Source organism: Emys orbicularis, chromosome 2 (assembly GCF_028017835.1).
Source record: "Emys orbicularis isolate rEmyOrb1 chromosome 2, rEmyOrb1.hap1, whole genome shotgun sequence".
In the NCBI taxonomy this organism is placed as follows: domain Eukaryota; kingdom Metazoa; phylum Chordata; order Testudines; family Emydidae; genus Emys; species Emys orbicularis.
In genome coordinates, this window is record NC_088684.1 from 291,267,087 (window position 1) to 291,289,712 (window position 22,626).

The 22,626-nt window shown below is 46.0% G+C and overlaps 2 protein-coding genes across 2 annotated transcripts in view; both read right to left on the reverse strand.

Moving 5' to 3' along the window:
• Positions 1–3,595, reverse strand: part of LOC135874353 (meiosis-specific coiled-coil domain-containing protein MEIOC-like) — a 53,325-nt gene extending 49,730 nt beyond the window's left edge. Inside the window, exon 1 of the mRNA XM_065399154.1 lies at positions 3,519–3,595. Within this exon, the coding sequence (XP_065255226.1) occupies positions 3,519–3,578 (60 nt within the window). The 5' untranslated portion in view covers positions 3,579–3,595. The remainder of the gene's footprint in view (positions 1–3,518) is intronic.
• A 5,267-nt stretch (positions 3,596–8,862) lies between these two features.
• IBA57 (iron-sulfur cluster assembly factor IBA57) lies at positions 8,863–20,900 on the reverse strand. The gene is made up of 3 exons (XM_065398730.1): positions 20,495–20,900; positions 16,163–16,509; positions 8,863–12,539 (listed from the first exon to the last, which is right to left on the reverse strand). Exons 1-3 carry the CDS (start codon positions 20,839–20,841, stop codon positions 12,145–12,147), a joined length of 1,089 nt encoding a protein of 362 aa, XP_065254802.1. The 5' UTR covers positions 20,842–20,900; the 3' UTR covers positions 8,863–12,144.
• Positions 20,901–22,626: the final 1,726 nt, after the last annotated feature.

Here is a 22,626-nt window from a genome sequence, read left to right on the forward strand (position 1 = left end):
ACAAAAGACCAAAACATTAATCTACTAAAAAATCTATTCATTCAAATGTCATAATTTCCACTGCATCATAGGTTTGAGAATAGCACTTCACTGAAATATAAGAAAATACACAGTCCCTGTTCTGAAGGCTTACAACTTATGTAAAAGCAAAATAAAAACTTGAAACTGACAGAGCCATCAAAATGAAGTTTGAGACACTGTAGTTGACACTAAAAATGTGATCAACTTTAAATTATTATGAACGGGTGGGGAGTGTATTCCAGAGTCTGTTTTTTTAAGAGTGGATACTAGATTTATTAATAACACACAGACACTCCCCATCCCAAAACAGTATGCAAAGCCCCCTGTGGCTCTGCACAAGTAAGTAAACATAGCTGTGAAAAAATCAGTCAAGATATGCCAGCTAGTTCTACTCCACTAAGACGATAGGGAAGAAAAAAAAAATGCATGCCTGATGCAAAAGATATCTTGAACAGCAGAGAACAAACCACACTCCCACATTCTATATATAGTAGGTTTTATAGAATGCAAGCCTCCACTCATAATCCTTTCTAGCAAGTTAGTTGGCTCAAGATTTACAAATGCTTTAGCTGAACAGTAACGGTTGACCGAAATATTGAAATATCTACAAATATCTGAAAGTGCTTGTCTAGCAGCTTTTGTACCAATTTAAATCAGGGGGAAAAAACGTATTCAGTTAAATCGATTAAACCACCTAAACAATGAGGAGTCCGGTGGCACCTTAAAGACTAACAGATTTATTTGGGCATAAGCTTTCGTGGGTAAAAACCCACTTCTTCAGATGCACTTCTTCTCCATGCATCTGAAATGCGTTTTTACCCATGAAAGCTTATGCCCAAATAAATCTGTCTTTAAGGTGCCACCGGACTTCTCGTTGTTTTTGTGGATACAGACTAACACGGCTACCCCACTGATACTCAACCACCTACTATACATGCAGTTATACCAGTAGAAGAGTGATCATATTGTACTCAATCAGTACAGCTCCCTATTGTGGATTCAACTGAATCGGTACAAAAGCTATGTGTAGACAGGCTTTAAGTATTACCAGCGATCCTTAGATTTTCCTTGCTTTTTTCATCATTAGAGATAACGGAATGAGAACAGCCTTCCTTTTTCTATTGCAATATTTCAAAACTGAATGTGAAGGATAAAATGCATTTAATTTTTATTTCAGGTTCAGTAAAAGCTATTTTATTCCCTTCCGCATTCTCTTAACATCTGAAGTTTCAACACAAATGACTCCTGCTTCCTTGTATTGTAGTTCAAGCTTTTGTACTTGTTTACTTCACAACTCTCCTCTGACATCCCTCTGTTCAGAAATGTCATTATTTTCTGTAGCCCACCACCTCTCACATTCTTTCACTTCTCCCTATAACCTCTTAACAAATTTCTGGCAGGAATATGTATTATAGAGATGGGGAAAGGAAGATGCTTCTTCATTTTCACATATAAATATATATAATTTACCATATAAGAACAAGTCACAACCGTCATTTATACTGTTTTGCAATATCAATAAAAAGCACTAAGGTATCCTCTTGTCCTCAAAACTGCATAACATCCTTGAATTGTTAACGTCAGTTCTTCATGAAATAGATTTTAATATTTATCCACACCCTAGTGATTTTAGAAATAATTCAGAGTCTAGGCTGTCCAACCACCACTAAGTAAATTTCTACAGTAGGAGCACTTCACCTGTATAGAAATAGTGATATATTATACCAGCAAAGTGCTCTTAACTTATACAGGCAACACTTCACTTTTACTGGCACAGCTTATTCCACCCCTTGCTTCCCTGAGCAAAACAAGCTATAGCAATAAAACTGCACTTTTTGGCCAGTATAATTGCAGAGTACATTAAAGCAGCCCCGGGCCCCCTAGCTCACTACCCGTCCACACTGGCAAGGAACATAGAGCGCTCTGACTCCAGGGCTAGAGCGCTCCTGGTATTCCACCTCAGCGAGAAGATTAACACTTGGTGCGCATTGGCTGAAACGCCAGGGCATCAGTGTGAACGAGGTGTTGCATTACTGCGCTCTGATCAGCCTCCGGAAACGTCCCATAATCCCCTTAAGTCAAGTGGCCACTCTTGTCATTGTTTTGGCATCACTGCAGGAATGCGCATATCCCCTTTGAAAGCTCCATTTCCGACAGCCCGCTGCTTATCTGCTCCGAGACAAAGCACCCATTACTGTGGAATGCTGTGTGTGTGAGAGAGAGAGGCGGGTGTATGTCTGTTGCTGTCTGAACTTACAAGACAGCATACTGATATGCTCTCAGCCCCCAAAACACACTCTCTCTCCCCCCACATACACACAACACATTCCCTGTCACACCCCACCCCCCTCATTTGAAAAGCATGTTGCAGCCACTTGCATGATGGGATAGCTACCACAATGCACTGCTCTCTGTGGCCGTTGCAAGAGCTGCTAATGTGGCCACACCAGTGCGCTTGCAGCTGTCAGTGTGGACAGATTGCAGCGCTTTCCCTACTGTGCTCTACGAAGGCTGGTTTAACTCAAAGCGCTCTGCATCTGCACGTGTAGCCATGCCCTTAGTCAGGGACCATACCCTATCCCAGATGAACGGAGCTAGGCCCGCAGAAGTCTATAAGATAAACATGATCTGAAGGACACTTTAAAACTTCTGGCAATAGATAACTTCCCTCAATTACACTTTCAATAAGATGGGACGATACCTCAACAGTCACCCTTGTACAGTGCTTCAAGTGGTCTGAAAAAAGCCTGGGAGGGGAGAGTGTCATACTCTGGGAGCAACAGCTTCAGGAAGTGATTAAAGTGCCCCGACTTGATTTTTAATTGCTCTTTCCAGGTCTGCAAACACCACCCCCAAGAAACCCTTTAAACACTGTGGCGGGAAGGTTTGAACACGATCTAGCGGGCACTAGGGCAGCGGTAACAGGGAGGGTGGATGACAGGCCGAAAAGTGGGTTACCCGTTGCCGCTGCCAGTGCTGTTGGAGGGGTCAGGCCAGTACGGCAGCAGCCTGCCCCCTCAGCAGGTAGGTACCAGAGTGGGGGGCACTTAGAAAGCCCTGAGAGGACCCCCTAGGAGCAGGGCAGGGAGTGTATGCGGGGGGTCACTGCCACAACAGGCACAGGGAAGGGAGCAGCCCAGCCCCCCACTGCCAGAGAAGTGGGGGGCCTGTCACACCTGTCCCAATATTTGAGGCGAGGGGGGCACCCCCAACAGAGCAGCAAGGCGCATCCGCCCCCCTGCCCTCGAGGGGGAAGGAGGACTAGGATTCACGCCCGCCCCTAGTACGGAGGGGGAGGGGAGCACACCCCCCCCCGGCAGAAGCGCCCCCATAGACAAGCAAGGCACACTCCCCCCACCCCCAACAAAATGGGGGGGGGGGACGGACGGACGAGGCGACCTCCTAGCTCCGCCCACCGGAGAACAGGGCACAGCCTCGGCGAGAGGCTCCGGTCCGATCCCTACCCGGGAGAGGGGGCGGGTGGGGCTTGGCCTCACCTCCGGCCACGAGGCCCTCGCGCAGGGGGGAGCCAGCGGCTCGGCGCTAGTAGCCACCATCTTACACCACCACCGCCCCAGTCTCCACCCCTTCGCCCGGGCGCGAGATGGTGGCGCCCGCCGAGCCCACTTCACCCACTGACAGGTGAGCGGCTCCCCCCCGCCCCGGGCGCGAGGCGAGGCGGGAGCCAGGCGCATGGGCGGAGCAGCCAACGGTCTCCCTCCTCCCGTCCGCGCGCGCTTTCTCTCCCCTCTCTCAGCGCGCGCTCTTTCCCACCCTCCGGTCGCCCAATCTGCGAGCAGAGCGGGATGAAGGGCGCGCGGGAGGGGAAGGGAAACCGCCTTGACAACCAATGGGGAGGGGGGCGTGAGAGTGGGATACGTCACTGGGAGAAATTATTGTAGGAGGCGGGGCCTGAGACAAACAGGGTTAGAAGGCCGTGTGAGGGACCATCGACGAACCATTTCACGCTTAGAAAAGGGGGAGCCACATCAGAAGAGAGCATGTGGGCACTGGGGGGGATTACGTGTCAGTCACGTCAGGGGTGGGAAGGAAGAACGTTGGGGGGGGGTTAGGGCAAACCATTTCAGGGTTAGGCGGGAGAGTGGGAAAACGATTCCAGGGTTAAACGGGTAACTTGGGGCAAGCCATTTCAGGGTTAAAAGGGGCGCAGTGTGAGGGGCCTGGGACGAACCATTTCAGAGTTAGAAAGGAGAACAGAGGGAGATTGAGGGCAAACCATTTCAGGGCTGGGAAGGAAAAGAGGGGGTTGGGGCAAACCATGTCAGGGTTAGAAGGGGCAGTGTGAGGGGCCTGGGAGGGAGCATGGGGGCGGGGAGCAAAGCATTTCAGGAAGAGTGGGAGGGAAGTGAGGGTAAACCATTTCGGTCAGAAGGAGGGGGTGGGGGGGATGAAGCATTTCAGGGTTAAAAAGAGTTTGGGAGGGGGTTGGGGCAAACCATTTCAGGATTAGAAGAGAGCGTGGGGGAGTTGGAGCAAACCATTTCCGGGTTGGGAAGGGTAGGAGCAATATGCCCACACCAGGAGTTACTTTGGGACCCAAGAGCAGGACCTGGGCAATGCCCTTGTTTCCTCAGCCAGCTCCGTGCCCAACTCCTGGTGTGAAATGAGAAGTTGGAGGCCCATTCTCAGCAGCCAAGTGTGTGCATGTGAAAGCCACTGTCAGTGTCTGCACTAACTGGCTGCAGTGGGGCCAGGTTCAGGGCAGGGGCCTGGACCTGCAGGCTGGGTTGATGCTGCACTCACCTGCTTACTGTAGAAAAGTTACTTGGCTTTTTGTGTTTCTAAATCAAAAGCAGTCAAACCCTTGGAGGCATGTTCCACCCACATCCCACCCGCCAGACTTCCCCTTACATTCGGGGTCACTCAGTGCAAAGATTGAAGGTGCAATACAGTTGAGGTCAAACTAACTGGCCAGTAGTTCACTTTTTTCCCTTTCTTAAATATGGGTACTGTATTTGCCATTCTCAAGTCATAGAGTAGAACCCCTGCGTTTAGAGATTCATTAAAAATCCTTGCTATTGGGGTTGCAATTTCATGTGCCAGTTCCTTTAATATTCTTGGAGGGAGATTATCAGGGTCCTGCAATTTGGTCTCACTAAACTATTTGAGTTTGGCTTCCACCTCCTTCTTTCATTAGCCACCCTGCCACTGCCCCCAAGTTCTTCATTACCCTGTTAAAAATGGAGGCAAAATATTCACTTAGGTGTTGGACCATACCTCGATTATTTTAAATCTCCACACTATCCTCAGTGTTTAGCGGTCCCACTTCTTCTTTCCTAGTTTTCTTAATATGGCTAAAGACCCTTTTACTATTTAATTTCCTGTACAAGGTCCAACTCTGCTTGGCTTTTGAGAGTTCTCATCCCCCCCTACACACACACACACACACACACTTTCTGACCTTTAAATGGTAGCTTTCCTTGCTGATCCATCCCTTCTTCCATTCCTTGTAGGCTTTCTACTTTTTCTTAATTAACTATTTGAGATGGTTGTTCATCCAATTTCATCTGCAACCCTTCTCTACAATTTTTTCTCCTTTCTTGGGTTGCAAGTTTCTGCAACTTGACTTAAAGCAATTCCAAGCATCCTCCACATTAGTCCACTCCACTTCCCTAACTAATTTCCTTCATTTTCTAAAAGTTTACCCTTTTGAAATCCAGGACTCTAGTTGCCAACCTATGTTTGTTTATCCTTCCATTTAAGTTAAACTCAATTAACTCATAATCACTCGAACTAAGGTTGTCTCTTCTACAACCAGTTTTTCTATGAGGTCCTTGCTACTTACCAATATTAAATCTAAAATGGCATCACCTCTTGTTGGTTCGGTGACTGTTTTGTGAATAACTCTGTTGACTATCACATTGAGGAATATCTGGGCCCGACCATTATTAGTAGCACTAGTCCTCCAAACTATATCTGGGAAATTAAAGTCTCCCATAATCACTCAATTCCCAGTAGTATTTATTTCTTTAAAAATAGTAGAGATCTCTATCACATATCCAAATCGGATCCTGGGGGCGATCTGTAGGAGCCCCTAAGCACTATCCCAGTAGAGCCTTTGTTATCTTTTTTCCCCATGGAGGTGCTAGATTTTAACAGGCAAAACAATGTATTTTTCCCCTAGCATCATTCTCGGAAACGGATTAATTGTTTTGGCTGAAATTTCCCCAAAACATTTAGTCCATACCACTGGCCACAGAGACCTGGCGTGGAAAATTTCAGCCCAGACAGTTAAAGTTTGCCAAAGTTATAAGAAACTGAAAACAGAGTCTTATAATGGAAAGTGTTGATCAATTTTAATAATAGGTGGTCCTATCAGCCCTGCCTTTAATAATGGTTTTAGTGGCAGTGTGCTTGCAGTGATGTGTTTTTCTCTCTGTAGTGGTTGTTTTTCTTAATTTTTGCTGAGATTAGTCATTGAAAGACCTAGTGAGAAAACATCAAACATTTTAGTTCATGTGAAAAACAGTGGAAGGAAAAAGAAGTCCACTGGTTATTTTCCATTTTTTGACCAGTTCAAGTTAAATTTAATTAAATTACATACCATGTCTCCATAAAATAATAGATTTATCTATTTCATTTCAGTCAGTCTAATAACTTATTTTAAGATTAATTAGATTTACTCTATTATTTACCACCTGGAAGGTATATTTCAATGCAACCTCATAACAAGCAAAGCCATTTTTTCCTAACTTTGATGCCTAATTGGAAGCTTAAGTGCATGCATAAGCATCTAACTAAAGTGGTTTGATTTTCAGAAGTGCTGAACACACACAGCTCCCTTTGATACCAATGGGCATTGCTTAACACCTCTGACAATCCAGCCATTTTCAGTTAGTTGCCTATATTATGTGTTTAGGTGTCTAACTTTAGGCATCCACATTTGAAAATTGTGATCCGTGTTTATTAAAAATTATATATATACATATATCCAGCCCTTGGTAATATAAAAGCCTTTCACATATTAAGAGGCAGTAAGAAATGTGTGTATGTAGCTGAAATAACAGATACAGCTCCCATGAAAAGAAGAGACAGTGTTTATTCATGCTGCATGTACAGTAGTACAGTATAAATATTCTGAGAAGAGCTTGCGCAATTGGTGGCAGAGGGAAAAGCTTTTCTTGACAAACCAGCATAAGCATAATGTTTTCACTCTACACAGTGTTTCGTCACATTCGGAGAATCCAGAAAGTCTAAAGCACTACAGATTAATTTCTAGTTCAAGCTTAAAAACAAAACAAAAAACTCTATAAGCAACCTAAGAACTGACTGATACTGAGGAAACTTATATAATCTAAAAAGACTGCACTAAAAGTACTCTTCAGGGACTCATTCCTATGTCAATACCATAGCCAAACAATTCTTCAATCGCACGAAAATATCCTTGCCCCAAAAAAATGAAAATAGGCCTTTTTTCATTTTTTTCCTTCGTGGGTAAGTAGCCAAGCATCACTTACATGTCATATTGATGGATTTCATTACAAGAATTTCAGCAAAAATAATAGAGTGATTATTATTTGACTAAGTTTATTTGACCAAGTTTGGAAATTAACTGTCGGTTTGATCTCTCACTTAATAGGTAAAGAAGAAAGTAGCCAGTTCTTTCATTTCAAGCTGCATCAACTTTTTTTAAAATTTAACCCTAGAAAACAGTGTCTAACTTTTGCTGACTTTATAAACAATTTTATGTAACAGGCTAAATTGGACTTTTGTTACTTTGGGCAACTTGGAGTACTTCTGCACTACAGTACCCTCATCAAGATTAACACTTGGGTTGAGTTTAGAAAAGCTTGGATGGAACACTTCAAGTGGGAGCTGCCAATAAACATTTTATGAAAAACAACAACAACAAAAAGGTAACTTATTTCACAATGATCATTAGATTTTCAATCCTATATGTAACTGAAGAATACTGGGACAATTGCTGTCATTAAAAAGGATTCCTTTTATCTTTTATAGTTCCAATTCCTCTTGTGCCTTAATAGATGCTTTTATTTTTAAATATTTAACATGTGTGATATTATTTCTTGGAGGGTTTTAAGAACAGGTTAGACAAACACCTATCAGGGATGGTCTCAGTGCAGGGGACTGGACTAGATGAGCTATTGAGGTCTCTTGCAGTCCTACATTTCTATGATTCTTTATCAGTTTTCTTATATCCCAAAGGCAGTTTAGTTTTGTAGCATCAGAACGATGACTGTCAGACAAACTTGGCACTGATCGTACACTGTTATTAGGACAAGTCTTCAAGATCAGTGCTAGTTAAAACACAGGTAGTTGTACTGGCATTAAGGAGGGAGACACAACAGTGGCCAAAAGATTGCAGCTACCCCCTGCTCCTGTCCAATAGTGACAGGTAATCTTTAAAGAAAAACTGTTTTTTGCTTTTTTTAAATGAAGAAAAATGATGATCCCAAACTGCACGTGGAGATTTATATAAAAAGCACAAGGAGCTGCTTTACTGACCACCTAAAACAACCCTTCTTGTGCACTTTCTTGCTCTTTAAGGTATTAATGATATCATCCACTGCAGGAGAAATGGCAGAAAGTGAACTCCGTCTTGACAGGTAACAAGCCTTCCAGTTCATCTTTTAACTTCACGTTCTGGTAGTTAGAGGATGCTTAATTTAACATCTTGACATTGATCCAGAATGGGCTAAGACCACATTGACTACAGTGGGCATATGGGCAGACCCCTTCTGTGAAGACAAGCACATCTGCCAAACTAACGTACTACTATCACTGACAAATAAAAGACCTTTGTCTATGCCAACTCCACCTAACCTACAGGCCAATCACACAGAAGCACCAATATTAAATCATTGACAAAGCTAACTTTTAATGAGTAATTCCACAGATTCCTTTTACAGCAAGCCTGAGGAGTTTTAACGAATATGAGCATTCTTCATATACATTTCACTTCACAGTAATGGCTACAGCAAGGCAATGACAAAATGCCCTTTGGACAATGGTTATTTCAAACAAATATTAAACGGGGGTAGTTCATCATCTTGGGCCCCTTCCAGACCCATTCAATCAGGGCCCTACTCATTCATCCCCCTCACTCCTCTTCCACACACCTCGCTTCTGAGTTCACATTGATTGATTGATTTTAAAAAAACACACACAGCTTCTATAAATTAGTTTAGGGTTAGAGGGGGGTGAGGAAGAGGAGGCCCAGAGGAGGCCGGTGGGGTGGGAAGGAGGTGCAAAGATGGGAAAAGTAGCCAAAGGGGCCCCAAATTATTGGGTGCAGGTTTGAGCACCCAGGAAGTCAGGTGGCTAGAGAAACCCCCGGTAAGAGCCATCAGCAAGGCCTTATTTGTGGGCCACATGAAGCCGTTGGAGGATGGGGGCAGTAGTGAAGCAGTGAGGAAAGTGAGGGCCTGGCGAAACCCCCTAGTTAAGGGCAAAATAGTTAGACAGCTGGGAAGAACAGGAGTGTGGGTGGCAAGCAGGCCTCAGATCCATAGGGCACTGCACAGGCTCCACTCAGCACTTTCTCATAGAAGGCAGGATTGTTACTCCCTCCTGCATATCTAGGGCACTGTCCCCCATCCCCCAGAGAGAGCCCTCTATGGGGCTGAGATTCATGTTGGCAGGGAAGGAGTGGAAATTTCACCTTGGGGAGGGGATATGTCCCTTCATTGGCTTTGAAGAGATTATGTGGGAACAGTCATACAGCCTGGAGTTTTGGCTGCCTCCTGATGGTTTTTTTTTTTTTTTTTTTTTTTTTTTAAAGAATCACAAGGCACATGGTCCTAATATTTTATTTATGTGTTCTTAGAACCTTTATTTAGGCTTGTCTACACATAAAGTTGTATTCTTTTAACTATTAACCATACTAGTATATTTAAAGTGTCAGCATGGATAAACTTAGGCCTGGTCTACACTAAAAAGTTTTACTGGCAAAATTTTCCTTTTGGCAGCACAGTTTTGCATATGTCTACACTCAGGCCTCATCAACACTATAAAGTTAGGTCAGCTCAATTACATCACTCAGGACTGTGAAAAATGTTACGCCCTGGGCAACATAGTTAAGCCAACCGAGGCCCCAGTGTAGATCACCGGAAGAATTCTTCTGTCAAACCTTCCTACCACCTCTCAGAGAGGTGGATTTACTACGGTGATAAAACAACCCCTTTTGTCGCTGAAGCAAGTGCCTACAACTACAGTGGCACAGCGGTAGCTGTCCCACTGTAGCATTTCTAGCATATACGTACACTTATTTGTGATTTCTGCCAACCAAAATCTCAACATTTGCCGACAAAGTTAAACCAGTTATACTGGTATAAAGTTGTTCATATCAATATAGTTTATTCCCATAAAGGATGGGGAAGGCATCTATATACAAGTATAATTGTGTGCAGACTAGGGGTTGTACCGGCGTACCTATTTCAGTAAAGTATCACACCCCGACATGAAATAGTTATACTGGCACAAAACCAGTGCATAGATCAGGCCTTTATTACCAGTATCCTGGCCGTGGCAGGGCAGCTCTGGGTATACCATTGATCATTGTGTTCCCTCTGCTGACCTTGCAGCAGTAGAGTGCATACTGATGTTACAGCATCTGCATACATTGCTCACCCATGTGGTCAAGTATTAAAAGCAAAATCCTTATTTCAAACGCTCAGTACAATCCATTCCTTTTCCTTCAGAGAGAGTTAACAGTAATGACAAAAAAAGTTCTCATCAATCAGCAATTTAGGACCGGTGCTGAAAGCCTGATGCAAGGAACATTCACAGTAAACATTTTGGCCAGAGTGTAGCAAAAACACATGCTACTGAAAGAAATGGGCAGCACACTCCTGTTAAAAAGCCTTACAATACCACAGAAATAATCCTGACATAAAAACATTTGACACATATTGTGATAAAATTCCTATTCCCACCTCCTGTTTCAGCATTTCAATATATGCAGCACTATATTCAGAATAAGTTTTGATCTATCCAATGGAGGGCAGACTCAGCAGGGCCCAGATCCAGCACCACCCAAATAAACACAGGGCACTCTCACATAGAGTAGGGGCTGGATTCCTTAATGGCCCCACTGGACTCCTTAATATTCCTCACCCATGCCAAGCCTCCTCCCTCTGCTCCAAAGAGACTCTTCAAGCTATATGTAACCAGCGGCGGCTCCAGACACCAGCGCTCCAAGCGCGTGCCTGGGGCAGCAAGCCGCGGGGGGCACCCTGCCGGTTCCTGCAAGAGCGGCAGTCAGGCAGCCTTCAGTGACTTGCGTGCAGGAGGTCCGCGGATTCGGCAGCAATTTGGCGGCGGGTACGCCAAATCCGTGGGACTGGCAGACCTCCCGCAGGCATGCCGCGGTAGGCAGCCTGCCTGCCGTGCTTGGGGCGGCAAAAAAGCTAGAGCCACCCCTGTGTGTAACCATCCACTATGTCGTGGGAGGAAACAAAAACTCTCAGCAAAGCTCCCAGACACACAGCTGGGGAGCAGTGTCTCTGTGACAGGCTCCTCTATGGTCCCAGAGCCCGTGGAAGTCCCTCTTTGCATAGCTGTGGGACCTTGGCTTTGGGTGAGCTAACCAGGTAGTGGAAGTCAGTACAGAGATCTCCTCTGTACCTTGCAAATTCCCATGGGACTGATACAACTAGCAATAATCGGCCTGTCTTCACTCTCTTTGAGCGAGTGAAGTACGGTAGAGGGCACAGAGGGAGAGCGTGGGCCACAAGAGTGCTGTGGCTGGGTCAAGGATCTTCAGGGATGGAGCCTAGTTGCCCAGCACAGCCCAAGTCTCCTTAATCTCCCTCCCCATACACCTCTCCCTTAAGGGGAAGCAAGCAGCAGGAACTCCACAAGGTGAACTTTACAGACTTTGCTGAATATTTCTCTGCTCTCCTATGTGCTTCTCCACTTTAGCCCTTGTTTTGTCAGTGACTCGCTGATGCATCAGGTTCCTTCTGCCTTTTGGCCCAGCTCCCAAGGACCCTTCTGTAATACACCCTGCTCAAGTGCTGCAAATAAAAGATAAAGACAAAAGGAAAATATGATGGAAGGGAGTATGAGAGTGAATGAATTTCCCAGCTTATCAGACAAAGTTTATTAAGTAAGGCAGATGTACTGCAGAGGATCCCTCATTTATTTGTTGGTAGTTTTTGGCCACCAGTTAGGTATAGATGCAGTAAGGTTCACACTAGTGTCGCCTGGTAAATTGATATGAAGTGGCTCATTTATGTTCGCTAATCGCAGCAAAGCTATGCCAAGTTCATCTCCACCAGCCCGGTACTTGCCAGCTGACTTTCCCGATTCAGTTAAGATCGCAGCACCCTCGGGGATGCTTCCCAATGGCAAAGGAGCTGAAAGCTGCACTGGCAACAGGCGTTTGCGGATGACACCCGTGTGGTGGGTCCTAGCTGTTAACTCCTGTCCAATATAACAGCCTTTGGTAAAGCTGATTCCATTCATGTAGGCCAGGTTGGATTCCAGGGGTAAGGCTACTCCTGGGGGGATGTCTTTTACGCCTTCAGCTATTCCTGGGGAGAAAATAGAAGTAACTGATAAGTTTTGTCCAGCTCTCACAATGTATAGCACTTTTAGCATCTATCTTGTTCTCAGAAAACTGTAATTAAAAAAAAAAAAAGAGTAGAAATAGTTTGAAATTATTGGTTTTTCAATATGTTGGTTGGAGACCCAAGTTGAAATCACTAGTCATAACTGAGCAGAGCTAGCAAAGGCTGATTTAAAAGATGAACCAAAAAGCTGTATTAGAACCTGATCTACTGACATTTTGAGCATTCACAAGCACACTACTGAAATGGAGGGCAGTCAAAACCAGGCAGGACTGGACCCAAATGAACCCATATACATTTAATACAAAGGGCCATATCCTGCTCACCTTAATCACATAAGTAGACTTTAGGGTCAATAAAGAGCTATTTTTGGTCATAAGCTATGTAATAAACATAGGATGGTCAAATGAAAATACCGCTTCAGCAATCAGCCCAATTATATTTTTTATCTTAAAAGTCAGGGCATACAGAGAAATAAAAAACATCCAATTAGTTAATAACAGCTTTATGGAAACGTTAATATTTTATCCTTTTTGACAATATGAATAACTTCTGATGAAGGATTATTGAAGGAAATACTCGGCGTGGATCCATTAAAAACTATGCACCCATCTCCATTATGACCATAGATTCATTGTACTATAGGAGCTCAGACTCTAATATATTAAATACTTAAGGTAAAAATATAGTTTAACTGAAGTATTTCCTGTTATTACCCAATAGTAGACTGATTTTCAGTGGGAGTTTCAGGTGCTCAGTATCTATGAAAATTAGGCCGCAAGTCCCCTTCTTTATTTTTTAAACCTAGAACTGTGGTTTAACTAAGATAGGCTCTGATCCTGTCCTGCAATCTGATCTGGAAGGGCAGACCCTACAAAGTTTAAGGCCAAAAGAGGGGAATTAGATCATCTAGTCTGACCTCCTGTATATCCACAGGCTATTAAATTTCACACAGTTACCCCTGTATTGCTCCCAATAACTTATGTTTGGCTAATGTGCATCTTGCAGAGAGGCATCCAGTCTTGATATGAAGACAGCAAGAGATGGAGAATCCAGCACTTTCCTTGGTAGTTTGTTCCAGTGGTTAACCACCCTTCCTCACTATTAAGTTTGTGCCTTATCTTCAGTTTGAATTTGTCTGGCTTCAGCTTCCAGCCATTAGTTCATATTATGCCTTTCTCCACTAGATTACAGAACCCATTAGTACGTACCTAGCATTTCCTCTCCATGAAGATACTTATACACTAATCCTGTCACCTCTCCATCGTCTTTTTGATAAACTAAACAGATTGAGCTCTAGGGTCTCTTGCTAGAAGACATTTTTCTCCAGCTCTCAAATTATGTTTGTAGCTCTTTTACACAGCCTCCCTAGTTTTTCAAAATCTTTTTAAATATGTGGACAACAGTATTCCCATGTTGGTCTCACCAATGCCAGATACAGAGGCAAAATCACCTCCCCACTCCTACTCACTCACTATTCTCCCTTATACCCAAGGATCACATTAGCCCTTTTGCTAGAGTCACACTGGGAGCTCATACTTTACTTGCTTGTGTACTATAACCCCTAGAGTCACTGCTTTCCAAGATACAGTCCCCCATTTTGGAAGTATGGCCTACATTCCCTGTTTCTCGATGTCTGACTTTGAATTTGGCTGTTTTAAAATGCATTTTGTTTGAATGTGCCAAGCTTACCAAGTGCTCCAGATCCAGTCTGTATGACTGCCCTGTCCTCATCATTATATATCTTTGTCAATCCTTGTGTCGGCCACAGCGATTTTATATTTATTTCAAGATCATTGATAAAGTGTTGAATAATATTGGACCTAGTACAAATCCCACTAGGACCGAACCCATTTAGTGATGATTTCCCAGTGACAAATACTTTGAAATCTGTTCGTTTGCCAGGTCTTAAGCCATTTAATTATTGCTTTGTTGACATTGTATACTGCTCACTTTTCTAAATCAGAATATCATGCATTACTAAGTCAATTACCTTACAAAAATCAACCACACTTGTAATCTCATCAAAGAATGAAATCAGGTTTATTTGACGAGACCATTTTTCATAAAACCACATTGATTGGCATTAATTATATTCCTATCCTTTCATTCTTTATCAATTGAATCCCATTTCAGATTTTCCTTTCATTTGCCTAGGATTTGTCAGGCTAACCAGCCTATACTCAGATCATCTTGCTTGCCTTTTTTGAATACTGGCACAACATCAGCACTCTCCCAGTCTTCTGAAATTTCTCTGGCATTCGAAGATTAATTAAAAATTAACATCAGTGGGCAGAGAGCTCCTCATCCAACTGTTTTAGGACCCTTGAGTTCAAGTTATCTAGGCCTGTTAATATCTAGTGGATGATGTTTAACATCCTCCTTAGTTACTAATAGAATGGAAAGTACTTCATCGGACATATATGATGCAAGTACATCATTCTGCTTCTTTCCAAATATGGAGAAAAATATCTATTGAACATTTCTGCATCATTATTAATAATTTTACCATCTCCACCTAGTTATGGGCCTATACCATTTCTTGGATTTCTTTTGTTCCTAATATATTTGATTTTAAGTAAAATCTCCTTATAGTCCTTAGCCCTGCCAGCCATAGATTCTTCCCTGATGACTTTAACTCCCCTTATTATCTGCACTTCATAACAATAAATATAAATTAGAAGTTATCTATTCCTCCTTTTTCCTTTGGTTATATGTTGCTTTTTTATTTATAATTACTGTCTTTGCTCTGCCACTGAACCAGGATAGGCTTTTAGTCAAAATTGTCCTTTTTCTTGATTGTGGAATCGTGGCTTTTTGGCCATCTAATAAACTCTTCTTAAAGAACTCTCAACCTTCATTCACATTTTTCTGTCTAAATTTTCCCTCCCCATCAACTTCACTCGTAATTTTCCTCAGCTTTGAGAAAATAGCCCCTTTGAAGCACCAAGAATATATACTACTTTTCTCCCTTTGCCCACATTAAATGCAACTTCCTGTCCAGTGATTCATTTCATCTGATGCCTGGCTGGAGTCCCGTGGAAGTCAATAGGGCTCTGCATGGGCACAATGGTGAACCCACACACGAGATTGCAGTATCTTAGTTACCAACTCAAAGCAAATACATATCGCTTTGATCGTAAATTTCTTTATGAATCCAGTCATACATTTTTACTAAACAGGCCACATTCGGTTTTTTTTTTTCCCCACAGCAACAGGCAAACAAACAAGCAAGCACAGTTAATATTCCAAAAATAATCAAAATGACTCAAACCACAAAAATGTCTGACCATATGGAAACCAGTAATCCTTTAGGCATGCCCACATCCATACATGTATTTAAAAAACCCAGCAGCTGGATACTGTATTCAAAATATTGTTATAGTTACTACATCAAATGTAGTCCAAAAGTATTAAACAAGAGCTGTATTTACTACCATGTCAGCAAACACATTCAGACATCCAATACTTAGCATTTAACTTCTTCTAGTGTCTTGCATTAGATCTTGAGTATGGAGTTCTCATAGTAACATACATCTCCCTCATTTTCCTAATTCACTAGCGTATAAAACTTAAATCGGCTTTACCTTGTTTGTACCTGTGCTTATGATAATCGCTAATATTTCCTATATGACTTCCAGGGACAATTTTTAGTGGATTTTCCTCTTTGTTTGTAATCAATCTCCAACCCATGACTTCTCCTCTGGGATCAGGAGTTAAAACCAAAGTTTTGTCTGCACATTTATCAAGGGTACTGGAAACATCTCCAGACTGTTCCTCTGGGATGACTGCCCATAACGAGAGATCAAGGCAGGGGGCTATGTTTACTTTCCTCCGGATCTTGTACGATTTCAAATGCTTTTGAACAGAATCCAGCACTGAGTAGTCACACTCCAGCAGGATATTTGGTTCCTCTTCTTGACTTTCATGAAGCCTGAAAAAGTAACACATACAACGTTAAAAGAAACAGAAGAAGTAGTTTCACCAGAGTCTTTTACCTTAATCCTGAGCCAAGTCCAATGATATGCAGAATTTACTGAGTGCTACTAGTGCTGATATGGGCAGTATATCAACAAGATCTTGGAGTCATCGTGGACAGTTCTCTGAAAATGTCCACGCAGTGTGCAGAGGCAGTCAAAAAAGCAAACAGGATGTTAGGAATCATTAAAAAGGGGATAGAGAATAAGACTGAGAATATATTATTGCCCTTATATAAATCGATGGTACGCCCTCATCTCGAATACTGTGTACAGATGTGGTCTCCTCATCTCAAAAAAGATATACTGGCACTAGAAAAGGTTCAGAAAAGGGCAACTAAAATGATTAAGGGTTTGGAACGGGTCCCATATGAGGAGAGATTAAAGAGGCTAGGACTCTTCAGCTTGGAAAAGAGGAGACTAAGGGGGGATATGATAGAGGTATATAAAATCATGAGTGATGTGGAGAAAGTGGATAAGGAAAAGTTATTTACTTATTCCCATAATACAAGAACTAGGGGTCATCAAATGAAATTAATAGGCAGCAGGTTTAAAACAAATAAAAGGAAGTTCTTCTTCACGCAGCGCACAGTCAACTTGTGGAACTCCTTACCTGAGGAGGTTGTGAAGGCTAGGACTATAACAGAGTTTAAAAGAGAACTGGATAAATTCATGGTGGTTAAGTCCATTAACGGCTATTAGCCAGGACGGGTAAGGAATGGTGTCCCTAGCCTCTGTCTGTCAGAGGGTGGAGATGGATGGCAGGAGAGAGATCACTTGATCATTGCCTGTTAGGTTCACTCCCTCTGGGGCACCTGGCATTGGCCACTGTCGGTAGACAGGATACTGGGCTAGATGGACCTTTGGTCTGACCCGGTACGGCCTTTCTTATGTTCTTATGTTAGTACTCAACCTTTTGGACAACTATGAAATGATTGCACCATACTTTTTTCTATTAAAACAAACAAAACAAATCAAAGAAAGCAAACAAAATTGTAAAATTATAAAGGAATGGAAATCTACACTTAGATTCACCAAGTCCCACCAAACCTATCCAAGTTATTCTATTATTGGAAGGTCAGCTCCTGCCATCACTCTCAATGATGCCAGTCGTGAGCACCCAATTGTCCACTGCTCTGACAAATGTGTTTTCACCCATGCCTGACCCCGTTCAATAAGTGGGAAAAGACTCCCAGTCCCAGTAAGCCATCATCTTACCCTCCTTCAGAGGCGGATTTACCATGAAACAAACAGTGCAGTGGCACAGGGTCCCCAATGACAGGGGGCTCCCAAAATGCAGGACAAATCTCATCTAGCAACCTGCCCCCGAGTTCCGGCCAGTAGCGCAGCAGGGCTCAGGCAGGCAGGCTGCCTGCATTCTGTGGCCAGTGGCCTCACACTGCTCCCGGAAGCGGCTGGCTGCTGGCACGTTTCTGCGTGCTCCTGGTGGGGAGAAAGGCGGCTCCGCGCACTGCTCCTGCTCCAGGCAGCGCATGGAGACCCGCTGACCTCCTTCCCCCTACGGGGCGCACAGAGACGTTCCAGCAGCAGCGCAGCAGGGCTAAGGCGGCTCCCCGCCCATGCTGCCTCCCTCCCTCCATACCATGCCACTCCTGGAAGCGGCCGGCATGTCCCTGCGGCCCCTGGGGGGGGGGATGTCTCCGCGCATTGCTCCCACCCCGAGCGCCGACTCCGCAGCTCCCATTGGCTGGGAACTGCGGCCAATGGGAGCTGTGGGGACGGCGCCTGCGGGCAGTGGTGTGCAGAGATCCCCTGATCCCCCCCGCATCCCCCCCGCCTAGGAGTCGCTGCCAGAGGGGTGTGCCGGTCGCTTTGGGAGCCGCGCTGCCCAAGGTAAGTGCCGCCCCCCTGATCCCTCCCGCACCCCAACCCCCTGCCCCAGCCCAGAGCCCGCACCCAGCACCCGAACTCGCTCCCAGAGCCCGAGCCCCACACTTCCTCCTGCACCGCAACCCCCTGCCCCAGTCAAGGTACCTCACTTTATTTTCATTTACTACCTATTACTTATAATATAGGAGGAGGATGAAGAAAAAAAGAATGAAAAATGGGGGGCGGGGAGATAAGAGAGAACATTCCTTTTCTTGTCTGGGTCCCCAGGGGGGGTGGCCCCAAAAGTGAAGCTGCGCACAGGGCCCCACTAACTCTAAATCCACCACTGTCCTCCTTGAAGTCCCTCCTCAAAACTTACGTCTTCCATAATGCGTAGATTAAACTGTAATCTGATAACAACTAGGAAGATGAAGCCTGAGATCGCTACTTCTGAATAGCTAAGAACTGCACACATTCTATTATATTAGTTATCCTGTTTCCCCTACCCCGGCCTGCTTGTTCACATCATCCACTTGTTATGGGCAGCAACTGTGTATTTTTGTACAGTGCCTATCACAATGGGGCCTGACCTCTCTATGCCTTTTATGCACTATCACAATATAAATGTTAAGTAATAGTAACTGAGCTGAGAATATCCAAGGGCCCCATTTGTCACTGCTTACAATTATGTAAAGGAGTTGTGCAATGTTGCCATTCTACTTTGGTAGCAGTTTAAACCAAGTTTGCACAGATGTAAATGACTGCATAAGGCAGTGGAAAAATCAAAGCCAATATGTTCATATATCATCATAGAACATTTTTAGAGTTGGTGCTTCAGTACTATAGTGAGGGATGCATTAGAAACGGGCACCTTATTATTACTTATTTACATTGTGATAATGCCTACAGACTCCAATCAGCAATCAAGAGTCCATTGTGCCGGCACTATTTACAGATTAAAAAAAGACATTTAACTACGATCAACTGCATGAAACATCTTGGGGGATTATTGTATGTGAAATGGGAAATACACAAAAATTCTTAAATAGTAGTGATAGGAATTACCTCTGAAGAACAGAAGTGAAGGGAGAACAAAACAATACATATTAATTTAAATGGGGAAAGATGAGATCTTTCATCCACCTTTTTTTATGAACAAGAAAAGCTAAACTAATGCATATTGTAGGACTGATATGGCCCTGATCCTGCAAAGACTTACACATGCGCTTGACTTTACACACTGTAAGTGGTCTCATTGATTACAGCAGGTAATCTTTCAGAAGTGGTGCGCCGAGGCTTCATTTATTCACTCTAATTTAAGGTTTCGCGTGCCAGTCATACATTTAAACGTTTTTAGAAGGTCTCTTTCTATAAGTCTATAATATATAACTAAACTATTGTTGTATGTAAAGTAAATAAGGTTTTTAAAATGTTTAAGAAGCTTCATTTAAAATTAAATTAAAATGCAGAGCCCCCCAGACCAGTGGCTAGGACCCGGGCAGTGTGAGTGCCACTGAAAATCAGCTTGTGTGCCGCCTTCGGCACGCGTGCCATAGGTTGCCTACCCCTGGATTACAGCATCACTAATGCACAAAGTTGACCACGGACAAAGGCAAGATCAGGCCCTGTAACATTAGCTATGCCTAGTTGACATTAAAAGAACACCACCATTTTTCAACAGGATTTTTCCCCAACAGTTATTCATAATAAACCACCATTGTAAACGTGAAACAAAGGCATCTCTCCCTCCATGGCATAGGCCAGCAAGTTTACTACTGTAAGGTTGCTTTAATTTGCAATGGGCTTATGACTTAAGATACCTTTTTAAAAAATTCACACCAAATAATTTAAGAAGGCCCCAAATGAGCAAGGTACTTAAACATGCTTAATTTAAATTACACCCATTTCCAGGGCTTAAGTGTTTTGCTCAATCAGCTCTTAAATTAACTTTGCACGCACCAAATCTGGCCAAGTTATACAATTAGGTCCACTACATCCATATCTGACTTCACAGCTAGCAAACTCATCTGCTCCCATATTCGCAACATAGTGGTACTGACTCTAGCAATGGTCTCTTCCAAGTCTTCCCTCCCCCGCGTGCATTGGTCTCACCTGTAGAGGATGATATCATAGAGGCACCGGCCCTGCACGTTGAGCGCATGCGTGTACTGAGCGCGTAGAGGGGGCGAGGTCTGTGGCGAGGGAACCCCGCCCTCCGGGGGACGGTCCACCCCGCCCCACAGCAGTCGCGCCACGTCATTAGTGAGCAGGCCCTGCAAGAACGTGTCCGCCTCGGGTCCCTGCACGCGCAGGAGCGCGCGGCTGAGCGGGAAGCACCGAACTGCCGCGGGTGGGGGAGGGGCGCCCCCGCTCAGCCGCCTCATCCCTCCGCCCCCACCTATCCACAAGGGGGGGCGGCGGGGTAGACTGAGCAGCGCCGCGCCCGCCCTCACCAACATGGCGACGCGAGAGAGACAGAGGCCCGTCAGGGCGGACCGACGGGAGCAACCTCTGTAGGAGTCGCAACCGCCATCTTGCGTGTGTCAGGTTGGGGGCGAGGCAGAGCGCGGGTGGTAACAAAACGCTCCGCCCTCCGCCCCTCAACTCCGCCCCTCCGGAGGTAGCCACGCCCAGTGCTCCTCCACAGCCCTGCGGGTGGAGCTATGGGGTCAGAGGGCAGGGCCTCCGCCAGCGAGGGAAGGCCTCAGGCAACCCTTGCCCTCTGGGCACCCACTGGTAGGGTTACCATATTCAAACATTTAAAAAAGAGGACACTCCACGGGGTCCCAGTCCCGCCCCCGGCCCAACTCCGCCCCTTCCCCGCCCCCATTCCAACCCCATCCCTTCCCCGCCCCCATTCCAACCCCTTCCCCAAAGTCTCTGCCCCCTCCTCTGAGCACCCCACATTCCCCCTCCTCTCTCCTGCTCTGATCTTGGTTGCGGGTTGCTAAGTGCTTCCCTGCTCCCCACTGGCCCTGCAGCCCCTGCACCCCCCCACCCCTGCAGCCCCTGCACCCCCTGCCTGCCCTGCCCCTGCACCCCCCTGCCCCTGCAGCCTCTGCATCCCCCGCCTGCCCTGCCCCTGCACCCCCCTGCCCCTGCCTGCCCTGCTCCTCCTCGCCCTGCAGCCTCTGCACCCCACCGCCTGCCCCGCCTCTGCGCCCCCCCGCCCCTGCAGCCTCTGCACCCCCCCACCCCTGCAGCCTCTGTGCCCCCCGCCTGCCCTGCCCCCCCTGCAGCCTCTGCGCCCCCCGCCTGCCCTGCCCCTGCACCCCCCTGCAGCCTCTATGCCCCTGCCTGCCCTGCTCCTCCTTGCCCTGCAGCCTCTGCACCCTCCCCCGCCCCTAAAGCCTCTGCGCCCCCCGCCTGCCCTGCTCCTCCTCGCCCTGCAGCCTCTGCACCCCCTCGCCTGCCCTGCTCACCCGGCAGCCTCTGCCTGGCGGGGGCTTCGGATGCTCAGCGGCGACCGGGGCAGCGCGGGTCCCTGCAGCCCCGGCACATGCCGCACTCCCTGCCCCGCGCCGCAGCCTCCTTCCTGCCGTGCGGGGTGACGGGGCCGCAGGAAGGGTCCCCCAGTGGCCGGGGAGTCCCTGCCCACGAGGGAAGCCCGAGCCGCTGGCTGGGCCCGGCCTCCCCATGGTCCTGCGGGCTCGGCTGGGGCACGCGGTCCGCCTGGCCTCCGGGGGCAGCAGTGGCCCCTTCACCGCCTTCTACGGCTGCGCCCCCCCGCCCGAGCTCGCTACAATGTAGCCGGGCGGCTGGGCTGCACTGCGGACCCGGCGGGTCGTGCTGGGGCCGGGCGGACCCTGGCTTATGCTGCCTCCCTATTTCCCTGGACATGTCCGGCTTTTTGGCAATTCCCCCCGGATGGGGATTTGAGTACCAAAAAGCCGCACATGTCTGGGGAAATCCGGACGTATGGTAACCCTACCCACTGGCAACTGGGGGGTTCACCCCCCCCAGTCAATATCTGGCCTGGGAGGGCCTTGGTGGCTCCCTGTTGCCCTGACACTGACCCCCGCCTGGTGCAGCAGCAGCACCCTGCCTCTGTACCGGCTGCTACTCTGGCACCTCCCAGAGAGTGGCTGGTGGCACCGGGAGAGGCTGACAAACATCCATCGCATGAGCCAGGGTGAGGCGAGACTGCCCCTTCCCTGCAGCTTGGGAGGTTTTCCAGCCATAGCCCTCAAAGCGCTTTACAAAGGAGGTCAGTCTTGCCATTTTAGAGGTGGGGAAACTGACGC

Coding starts and splice junctions, on each gene's coding strand:
- IBA57 (XM_065398730.1), bottom strand. CDS start 20,841: ATGTTGGTGAGGGCGGGCGCGGCGCTGCTCAGTCTACCCCGCCGCCCC. Junction 16,510..20,494: donor TATGATATCATCCTCTACAG/GTGAGACCAATG, acceptor TTACTTTTTCAG/GCTTCATGAAAGTCAAGAAG. Junction 12,540..16,162: donor TAAGCACAGGTACAAACAAG/GTAAAGCCGATT, acceptor TTTTCTCCCCAG/GAATAGCTGAAGGCGTAAAA.